This window comes from Poecilia formosa, unplaced genomic scaffold (assembly GCF_000485575.1).
Source record: "Poecilia formosa unplaced genomic scaffold, Poecilia_formosa-5.1.2 Scaffold106, whole genome shotgun sequence".
In the NCBI taxonomy this organism is placed as follows: Eukaryota; Metazoa; Chordata; class Actinopteri; order Cyprinodontiformes; family Poeciliidae; genus Poecilia; species Poecilia formosa.
Window position 1 is genome coordinate 977849 of NW_006800045.1, and position 11252 is coordinate 989100.

At 39.1% G+C, this 11252-nt stretch overlaps 1 protein-coding gene across 7 annotated transcripts in view; it reads right to left on the reverse strand.

The window, feature by feature from the left end:
- The window catches only part of grip2b (glutamate receptor interacting protein 2b), a 198923-nt gene that overhangs the window by 10436 nt on the left and 177235 nt on the right, over window positions 1-11252 (reverse strand). For all 7 annotated transcript variants that reach the window (XM_016675099.1, XM_016675097.1, XM_007559703.2 and 4 more), the window contains exons 7-13: window positions 9010-9155; window positions 8060-8207; window positions 6730-6899; window positions 4183-4338; window positions 3881-4033; window positions 3619-3805; window positions 1232-1377 (exon numbers count right to left, since the gene is read on the reverse strand). In XM_016675099.1, the coding sequence (XP_016530585.1) occupies window positions 1232-1377; window positions 3619-3805; window positions 3881-4033; window positions 4183-4338; window positions 6730-6899; window positions 8060-8207; window positions 9010-9155 (1106 nt within the window). The remainder of the gene's footprint in view (window positions 1-1231; window positions 1378-3618; window positions 3806-3880; window positions 4034-4182; window positions 4339-6729; window positions 6900-8059; window positions 8208-9009; window positions 9156-11252) is intronic.

Here is an 11252-nt window from a genome sequence, read left to right on the forward strand (position 1 = left end):
TGAGATCAGCTCCTCATTTAAATTTCCTAAAACACTTAAAATTTTCATCCTTCAGTGAAGCTGAAATGAGGGTAAATAACATCCCTCTTCACAAACAAATAAGTGATTTATCCACAAACCCAGAAGAAACAAGCTTCAGAAGTCCTGCATGGTGCATTTCTGTTGTGCACATTTCTACTGTTATTGCAACTAGAATGTCATTTTAAACACAGAAGGTCTCATTTAGACCATACTGCCCAGCAATGGAGGCTCATGAAGTCCATAAACCTATCGCTGATCCAGATTGAGGCCGGTCTACAGCCTCAATCAGAAGTAAACTGAACCAGAGTTCATTTGGAAGCGAACTGAGACCGCCTTACAAAGCTGATCTCGGTCCAGTTGGTTGGTACGCACCAGCGTTTTCCTGAGTGAATTCAGATCTACATGAAAGGTCGGGACCAAACTCTGGTTTGGTTATAGCGAACCAAAAGGTTCAAGTGTCAACATATCCTTAAGTTTTACACAGTTGCTAACATTTAAAGTATTTAATGTACCAGTCCAATGTTAATGTTAACTCCCCCATCTGTTCACCGATTGGCCCAGTTGAAATTCAACCGGAGAAATCCAGCTCAGTGGGAGAAACCCCAGGAGAAGGACTGATGGGAGATGAGAATTGGGAGGAATTGTGCAGGAAGCCGATGGCCAGACTGGATCTTATGAGTCAGTGCACACATCTCAGAAGTACAGAGAGCCTTGAAGTACTCTCAGTACTGATGAAGAGCAGTCACATTAAGCATAAGGCAACAATCCATCCACTATCTAAAGATGCACACTCTTAAAAATTCATCACACTCAGCTGCTTCATAAACATTCCCCATCAAAACTTCATCAATTCCAAAACAGAAACTAATTAAACTTTAACCCGTGTTGGTTGGTTCAATATTTTTCCATCTGATGTAACTTTTCTTCACACAGAAACCTGAGCTGAGACAATTCTCTAAATGAACTAAGAGCATTGCAGTGGAGTTAAAAGCCTTTTGACGGGTTCATGCCCTGCAGATTACCCAGGCAGAGCAGAACTATTCAGTGTGTGCAAATAGAATAAAACAAAACAATTAAAGTGTAATTAAGTCTTCAAACCCCAAAGATGTATGACCCTCAGGATGCTAAATGAAGACCCTGATGTGTTGCCTAATGTGTTGGAATTAAAAGAGTCGCAGGAAGTTGGAGATAACTCGTTCGCTCCACAAACCTGCTACATCAAACTCGATTTCCAGCGCAACCTTATTGGTCAATGCAGCGTCTCGGAGAAGTTGATTGGCTTCCTCGAGTGTCCCGTCTTCTGTGGGGATTCCGTTGATTGACAAAAGACGGTCTCCAACCTGCAGCAGGCCACACCTACAACAGTTATCAAGGTGGTGTCAGGATACATGAACACATAAAACATATTTAAAGTTAGTCAGTGAGAATGTTCCTCTTAAAGCCCTGTGAGGCCTGAAATGCTCCGATCATCTCATCGTTCCTTGGTCTGCATAGCATCACTATAGAGACAGAAACCAAAACACTTCGTAAACATGATCCATGCAGGTTAACCACTGTGTGATGAAACCGTGTGATTCCAGATCCTCTTTAAGATCTTTAGGATTAAAATCGCCATGATCGTTGATTTATTGATCTTACTGCAATAAATCAGTTGCTTCTTAATCCATGTGCTCCATTTACCTTAGCAGTCAAACTTTCTTTACATCAGTAGGACAAAATCCTTTACTATTTAAGGCTCTAAGTTTTGTATGTTCTGTAAACTAAGAAGGTAACTTTTTCTGATACAGTGGACAATTTGAATGACAGAATTACAGGTAACAACGTCTGGAAAAGTCAAGTTGAAACTTAAGAACAAAAGTTACTGTAACTGTGAAGCATGGTAGTGGCAGCATCATGCTGAGGATCTGCTTTGCTACTGAACAATTCAGATACCAAACATAAGGATGACTTGTCTGAAAAAAAATATTTTTATACACGTATAAATGTATCTAAATGTTTATTTGTGCTATCCAGACCAAACATTATATTATTGTCTGGTAATACAAAAATACTAATATGCATCTTTTTTTATTTTATGGGCGAGGAGCACAGACATACCCTTTCTGATTTTTTTACTGCCACCTACTTTAGTTGGTTTGATAAATCATGCAGTCTGTGATCCCTGAAGTCTGTGAAACTAAAATCTACTGAAACCAGTCTGCTAGTTTCAACTTCAAGCCCTTTTCAAATCTGTCAAGACTGTGAAAAGTGTGAAGTTTGTCCCCAGTTTAAGAGTCCTTTGAGGCAGGCAGCTGTGATGTGGAATTAAAATAAATACACTCATCGATTCCTCCGGCATGAGCAAGAGGAAGCAAACTAATTAGTGTTTTTAGCGTGGGCACTAATGGAATAGGGAATGTGGCCTCAGGGTGTGGAAACACACCCAGCACTCAAAGAAGCAATTCATAGGATGGAAATATTGGCCAGTAAACAACCACACAACAAAGACACAATGGATAATTAGGTTTTAACCACCTAAATTAAACGGAGTTGTGTAGAACTGAGCGACAGGAAGGTCCAATGTGCCAACAAAACATGCACAAAATTACACATACATCGATATTTGGAAAAGCTCCATGAAACTTAAGCACATGCTCACACGCCTACACTGAACACAGTCAGGTGGAGCTGCTAACACTGAACATCATTCTCACACATCCTCCCACTGAAACACCAATATCTCAGAGCCACAGCGAGTAGCGCTGCTAATGCAGCATTAAAATCAATACATATGCACAGCCAGCCGCAGTGAGAGGCATTACTGCAGCGGCAGAGCAGCAGTAAAATACGTTACTCCAGCTCTACATTCTGTTACAGCTCTTTAAAGTGAAACAGGCTCCTGCTTGCAGTCAGTCTTTACTTTGACTTCTACTTAAGCAACAAAATGGAATTATAAATCTATTCTGAAGACCCAATTTTCTGATCAGCTGTAACGCTCAGCCTTCATATGAGAGTCAGCACTTTGACACGGTGTTTATTAAGACTTTGGTTATTTAAAGTTTCCAGTAATTTTGAACTTCTTACCAACCTTTCTACATTAATTGTAGTTGTCTGGTTTCTGTATTTTCATTCGTAAACTTTTCTGATAGTTTTTGTTGGAAACTAGGTTGTTTTCCATCTAAAGCAGCAGAAGAAGAGAAGGAAGAAGAGTTGAATCAGGTCATCCTGGGTAATGACTTTCTAATTATTCGTATTATTTATTTTTCTTCAATCAAAAAAACAAACAAAAAAAACAGCTATTACTCTGAAGTGAAACTTACTAAAAAATAAGCCATATAGCTCTTTTAATAATGTATTTAGCTTTTTATTCTAAATGTATCACTATGGATAAGTGACTAATCCAGGACTGGCCTTGTCTTTCCACTAAGGCTAGAATCTGACGGATTTATTTTAGTATCACACAAATCAACAGGTTTTTTGAATATCAGCAAAAAAAATCAATTCAGCAAAAGAAAAGTAAACAAGTATTGAATCTTTCTCAGAGATTTTAAGCAGCAGCTACAAAGCCACACGTCTACAGATCAGAGTTCAAACGTGTCAATAGGTGTGTGAGCTCACCTCTCGGCTGAGCTGTCCGGCTCGATGAATCGAATGAGTGGAGGCGCAGAGAGAGTTTCAGTTGCAAATATTCCTCCCTGCAGCTGCACTCCAAAGCCGTTGAGAGGATCACCTGTCAGGACGACCTCACTGGTCTCTACATGGACCACCTGACCGCCAGGACCAACCGAACTTGATGCCAGGGACACTAATCAAACACATTCACATGTTTTAGATGGACTGTTTGTAAAATGTGATCATCTGTCCGACAGGTGGAACCCACAGGAACTTTTGTGCTCTTTCTTCCTCTGCCGTCGTTTGAGCAGCGAGTTGCGAGGACTCATGGGAACTGCAGGCCTGGGCAGCGTGTTTGAGCTCTGGCTGCTGGGGCCTGATGTGGTGGTAGAGCTGGTGGAGAAACTGGCACATACAAGAGCTGCAACAAATAAAAAGTATGCGTTTCATTTTTCGTTCAGCTGCTCATACAGAAAATCACATAATTGCAGGAAAAATAGGAAAAGCAAAACAGAGTGTTACTTTGAAAGCTTTTACCCAGCTGACATCCTTAGAGGATTCAGTTCTTACACTTGCAGTAGTCCAGGCTGTTGATTGTGTTGTTGTTGGATGCGGTCCAGGACTTGTTGAGGGTGGAACTTGTGTTGCAGAGGGTGGAGTTTTGAGGGTGGCAGTAGTTTATACACGGGTCCCAGGTGTGGGGATGATCTGATTTCTGGACCTTCACTGAAACAAACAAGTCAATTCGTTATTGAATGGGATAAAAGGCTAATCCAGCTAAATCAAAGACAGCAGGAGCCAAATTAGAGAAGATAAGTCATGGTCCAAAATAAAAATGACCAAAACCAGACGCTAAGCTAAACTTTTTAAACCAGAAAGAAGTTTAGGTTTTCTAACTGCTGCACTTTAAGTAAGATCACTTCAACGTCTGCTTCAGAACAAGTAGTGCTGTGTGACACCAGGGGGATCATAAGAAGATCCATGCAGACCCTCAGCAGGATGTGTGCATATTTCTGATCATCTGAGCTACAGAAAAACTCTAGAAAAACTTTAAACCACATTATATATTTTTTTAAATCACCAATATTGCATGTTACATTTTCAGTTCATGTTAAAGCAGAAAATGTTCAGGAGCTGGAAAAAAAAACGCGTTTCTACAGAGTCTCACTCTGAGGTCATCAGTGTACAATCAGAGCTGCAGTGTGGCAAAACACCCAACCTTCTGTATAATATTTCACTACAAACTCCTCTAAAAACTTTGAAGTTGATCCAAACCTGCAGCATGCCTCTACAATCACAGAGTCGTGGGAGTCGTCTCATCCAAATGGCCGTGTCTTTGTGCAGATTTGATACTGAATATGTGTTTGGCAGCCCTGGGGGTAACACTCAGAGAAGTGTGGAAACACACTCACATCTAACCCTCCTTGAGCTAGTCATTAGGTCCAGTAAAACACACTGGAGAGACAGATGCACTGACAGGAAACGATAGTGGCACGGCACAGATCGTAGATCAGCGCAGACAGGACACGCAGAAAAAGTCACTTTGGATAAAATCGCTCACATGTGATTTACACTGAACAGATTCCCAAAAGGTGGAGAGAATTATGTGCACACAGATTCACTGAGGCTAATCTGTGCCGCAGTAAACAGTGAAGCCGAAGACAAACGCATAAACATCTTCCATCTTTTAATCAGAGTGTCTATTAATAAAGCAGCGGCAGGCCGGCTGCTAGGTCTGCTGGAAGGCTATGAGTTTCCTAATGAGCTGTGTTCATTTCTCATGCACACACGGCAGTCACACAACGGTGATTACAAGGAAAAATCAATGACTGCATTTTGCCTCTTAGGGGCAAATGAATAATATTTTTGGATGGAATGGATGGCAAGTTTTTGAAAGTATTAATTATTGACATCTTGATCCCAAAGCAGCTTTTTACCACTTCAAAATAAGCACAAAGGACAAAGAGCAGGAGAAGACAGAAAATGAGTCAAAGGAATGAAAGGAGTTTCTGTGAGCAAAACTAAAAAAGAAAAACAACCAAGAGAGGAAAGGAAACGACCATCCTGGCTTCATGTTTTCAGTGGGTCACCATTTCACAAACACAGAACTCACACACAAAATAAATCAATGGCAGTAGATCCAAGATGATGTTTGAGTCCAAGTTTAGAGCAAAATATGAGCATTTTCACCTTTTCTCAGACTTTTCTTGTCTTGTCTAATCATCACAACAGAAATAACAGAAAGTTCTTCAGTAAGTACAACAATAAAGTAAACATATCAATTAGTTCTGTAAAGTTTCATAAAAACTAGTGCTGAATATTGTGATAACTATGATGACACGATCAGCCTTTTCCTTTATCAAAACATCCTCATCATGACTTTCCATGAGTCTGTGAATCTTGGCCCCTAAAGTTACACATCAAGTGTGTAACTAATGACACACCAACGAACATCCAACAAGTCAAAAGTATTACTGTCCCGCTGTTTTGGCATAAAATATGAATTCCTTCAAATACTAAATCTAAATGAGCTTGTTTCAACTGTGGTGTTGCACACACTGACCTTCCAATGATGATTCAGATAGAGTGTTGTGCAGCTCTATTTAACCAACATTGGGATTTGTGTTAACCTCAGTTGTTACAGTAAACAATGCAGACCAAGTGCACATTCTGTAACTGGGTGTAACGCAGCCATTTTGAATCATTTTTCATTCACAAACTACAGAAACCACTGAGGACCAATAACTTTTCATTCAGTCCAACAGGAGAACAGCAGGTTGAAATACAAGTCTGATTTATTCTGACACTCCAATCTGTTACATTTGAATATAGATTTTATGCGTATTTTGTACTTAGAACCTGAAACAAAACAGTATAATTTCTGTGCAGTCTGTGCCCAGATGGACTTCTCTACAGAGATTTAATGCTGCACCACAAAATCAAAATCTGCCCAAACTCTGGAAGGAAGATTTCATGGTGAGATAAACAGGTAAGGAATAAGAGATTAAGAGGGAAACTAGTTCCTACTTCCTACTTTTCCAAACCGTCTAGTTATTATTTCATTCAGAGTTTGGTAAATTGTTAGATCATCTGCAGAATGTGTCCAGTTAAACCCACCTGTGTCATGCTGCTTCCCTGCTAGCCTGGTCTGATGTGAAGGAAGGATTTCTAACTTGACCAGCTCCGTTGTGCTTGCTAACAACTGCGTTGCCTCCAACACTGTACAGTGTTCTGTTGACGTCCCGTCTATGGACAGCAGGTGATCCCCTGGATGCAGCGCTCCACATCTGCTTAGTCCATCACAGGGAACAGAGACACAGTAGCATCACAACTTTAGGAAATGAGAAAACAAAGATTATAAAGTGATGAATATCAGCATCCATAGCCAGCCTGTTCTGTTCACTGAGGAGATTTTACTGCTGGTTTCAAAACCGACTTCAAGCTCTTCATTTATATTTAAAGAGCAGATTGAGGCTCTTCTTGGGGCAGCATCCTGTCTTCTACAGTCTGTGTTAGTTTTAGGGCTACAGATACACACTGTATTGACTTTCTATATGCGTAAGGACTTCCTAAACATAAGAGAAAACACAATATAGCTGTAATCCTGCGGTGTAAGAATGGCTTCACAGGAGTGGGTGGGGTATTGATTTCTGTCTTTTTGCAAAGAGCTGGCTCTATCTGAAAGACATTCTCTGACATTTAAACTGTTTCAGAACATTTAGTGTAGCAATATACACAGAGTGCCTCTGAAAAGTATTTATTCTCATTTCAACATTTCACAAAGTTACACAAACCTAATTCCCTTGGATTTCATGTGATAAATTCAACACAAAATAGTCGAATGAGAATGAGACACGGTTTACAACGTTTTCCTAATGAAATTTTGAAAAGGATGGCAATTATTTGCATCCAAACGTTTAAAGAAAAGCCTTGCCATTAAAGCTGCAGGTCTTCTGGCTTTTCATGCAATTCTGGCCAATAATGCTGACTTTGACTTATTTGCACATCTTGAGACATTTTGCTCATTCTTCTTTGTAAATTGCAAAATAAAAGTTTCGATAACTGTGGAAGGAGAATCTCCACTCAGGTCTGCTGATGCCTCAAGCAGGTTTTCTTTCAGGGTTACATTTAACTCAAACTATCATGCCAACATCTCTGACCAGCTTCCCTGTCCAGGGTTGCATGATGCAGAATTAATAACTTCATTAAGTCAACCATGTAAAAATGGTCAGTTGCTTTAATTCTGCTTTAAATCCTCCACAACTTCATCGATGCTGTTTGTCTTCATGTTGCTTTTTCATTGATAATGATAAAAAAAACAACACTTTTTTGTTGCAGTGTGACAAAATGTGACAAAGTTTAATGAGCGAAAGGCGTCATGATGTATGAATGTATTGAATATTTTTGTTTTAGCTGCATTAGGAACAAACGTTTTGTGTGGTCATACCTGTCCACCACGCTGCCAGGTTTCACCCGGTCAATAACGATGACCTGCTTGTTCCGATGATTGGCCGACGTTAGTGTGATGCCCAGCGTTGCCCCTGGCGACTTTGCAATCTCCACCAATAACGGACCAGAAGCATTAGCCACTGTGTCTGAAAGAGAGAGAGAAAAACACATCTATCGTTGATATCAACATTATATTTCTATATGTTTTTTATTCCACTATCAAACTGTTTACCTAACAGTCTAATCTTACTTCATTCATACTCACAAAACTCTAACAGTATTTGAGAGGAAATTGGCTTCATCTTGTCCAACATGGCAACTTAAACACAGATGCATCTCATATTAAGTTCATGTCTGAAGATTTTTCTCTTTGGCTTTAATTCATAAAACACAACAAGGGGACTTCATCAACTACCAACACAAATTATTTTCACATTATCTGTGCACAAATTAAATTTGAATGCCATCAAATTTGCTTGTTGATTTAATTACTTGCATAAAGTCATATAGGTCAAGTATCAACCTGCATACCTATAGTTAAATTATAGCTGGAATGAGAAAGTGTCTGGTGATTAGATCATTAGTTGTTTTTTGCTTTGGTTGCCCTGGATGGATGTCTGGCCAGTTGAAAACTGAAATGTCTCTTCTTAGAACTAGACTCAAACGCAGCTACTATCATCACCAACATGGCACCAAAATAAAATTGTGAGAAGCTCATAAGAATAAAACCATTTCCTATGACATGTCAAGGCGTGTCTGGAGTTGATCTGAGCTGAGAGAGAGAGCAAGACTTCTAACAGATAACAGGAAGGCTAAACAGATCATCTGTTTTTTTTCCCCCTCTCTGCCTTGGAACTCATTATAAAAATATTATAAATCTCTATACAATGAATAAATATTTGAAAGGCTCTACATCCGTCTAGAAAGCCCAGTTTGTGTTTGTCTCACCCATTATTGTGACGTCGTACTCTATCTGGAACAGGGCTTCCTGGCCGCACTGAGCCAACACGCTGTGGGCGTCGTTGTGGCTGGCGTTGTGTAAAGGAACGCCGTCCACACTTAAGAGGCGGTCACCCGGACGCAGCGTTCCTTCTCTGAGCACAAAACCATCAAAACAAACTATTTAAACTGTTGAAATGCAGATTTACAGAATGTTACATGGTTGTCTGAAACCACCGCACTTCCATTCCACAAAAATAAAGTAGAACAGCTGCATGACATCCGTAAAAACTTTGAAAATAGATTATTTATTTTACTTGTTCTATTTGCCCCTTGAAGCATTTTAAATAAAAAATGCATACTTCTTGAACTTTTTCAGGTTTTCTCTCATCAGAAACACAAGCATATTTTTTTTCATGTAGTCTTTTGAATTCTCATTACAGTCTAGCAGCATCACAGGTATAATGGTGGGTTTTTATGAGTTGATTAGAGTTATACAGAATGTCAAGGTTTTGAAAATCACATGATGTAAGCTAAGGCCTTTAATTCAGAGGGAATTAGGCTGCAGAGTGGAGCAATGCTAAACTCTCTTTGGTTATTTTCTGTGACGTCTCTCCACAGTCGTTTTCACTTTCATAAAGTTTAGCCAACAATATAACCGTTTTATGACACAACAGCAAAGAACAACATACTAAGTCATAGTCATGCATCATTTGGTTTCAAGCTGTGTCTAATTACGTATTTTTCTTTTGGAGGATCATTTTAATAAATGACTGGCTAAAGCCCACAGTTTAAGAACTGCTGTGACATGTAGCCTGCTTTCAGACCTTTAGGCTTCGTCTCTTTCTGATGATGCTGTGAAAATAGTATCTTTGTGACTCAGAATAAAAGCCCCGGCTCTTTTAGAGTTGGTGCTTTAATTCCCACTGGGTAATGCTAAATGTGTAGGTACTTCTGGGACTGTATGGTGCTGAGGATTAACTTTTCTCCGATTGGCATATAAATGGCATATAAAGCAGCATGAATATCTCATTTATTTCCCCTGGAGTGACCCACATTCTGTGGATGTTAGATGAGCTTCTGGGCAAAATAACTCAATAGAAAGAATTTAAATCTTTAATCTTTGTCCTGGTATCTCAATTCAGATCCTGTGGCTGGACTATCTAATTATAAAGCGGCTTTCTACAATAGGGTAAGACATTTTTATTTTGTAACAAGTCATGGAAAATTAAAAGCAATTTCTAAAAGATCTTCAATAAGATTCATTTTTTAAAAATCCTTTCACCAGTTTCTAATGTTCTGAAATAACCATGAAATGATCTCAGCAGTTGGAAAACGATACAGTAATTGCTTTCATGTGATTATTCTGCATCTGCCCTAATTTACTGCTGCATGCTTCCAGTACAAATAAGAGCCAGAGGAATAAAAATAGCATGTAGGATATTTAAATTCTAGCTTATGCTGCTGAGTGATCAGAAAAAAGTCACATTTCTCTTCTTCAGTCTTCTGCTTTGGTGGCTTGACTAAGAAAAGCTGAGTTACGAAAGTGAACACTGAGAGCATTTCATCACTGTGGGTAATGCTGCAATAGATGGAACTAATTAATGAAATTAAACTTTAAATGTGTTACTTCACCAAAGGCCTCAAAAACAGCTTCAGTGTTCTGCAGTTGATGATCTTTAATTCTGAGGAACTGACTGAGAAGCGGATTCGGATTTGCCAAAAGGAAGATTATGATGCTCAGCACACTCAGCTTTCTGCTCTTGTTTGCACTCATCTTGTCATATTCTCAAACTGTAAAGTTTTCCCTGCATGCGGTGAAACACTGAGGGAGCTTTCTTTTGCTTTTTGTGTCCTGCAGACCTGACTCCAAGAAAATCATCCCTGAGATTATCGAAACCATATTTACATACATTTGTATTCTACTAATGTACAACTCTGGAAAAATTTAGATACCACTTAAAATGATAACTTTCTTTGATTTAACTCTTTATAGGTATATGTTTGAGCAAAGTGAACATTGTGCTTTTATTCTATGAACTACTGACAACATGTCTCTGAAATTCAAAACAAACATTTTTTTTTATTTGCAGAAAATGAGAAATGGTCAAAATGACAAAAAAGATGCTGTGCTTTCAGATCTCAAATAATGCAAATATGTTTTAACTCAGGGACAGTTCAGAAATCCATACTTGGTGGAATAACCAGGGGGCTTTCAACAGGGTGTGTGTATATATATATATATATATATA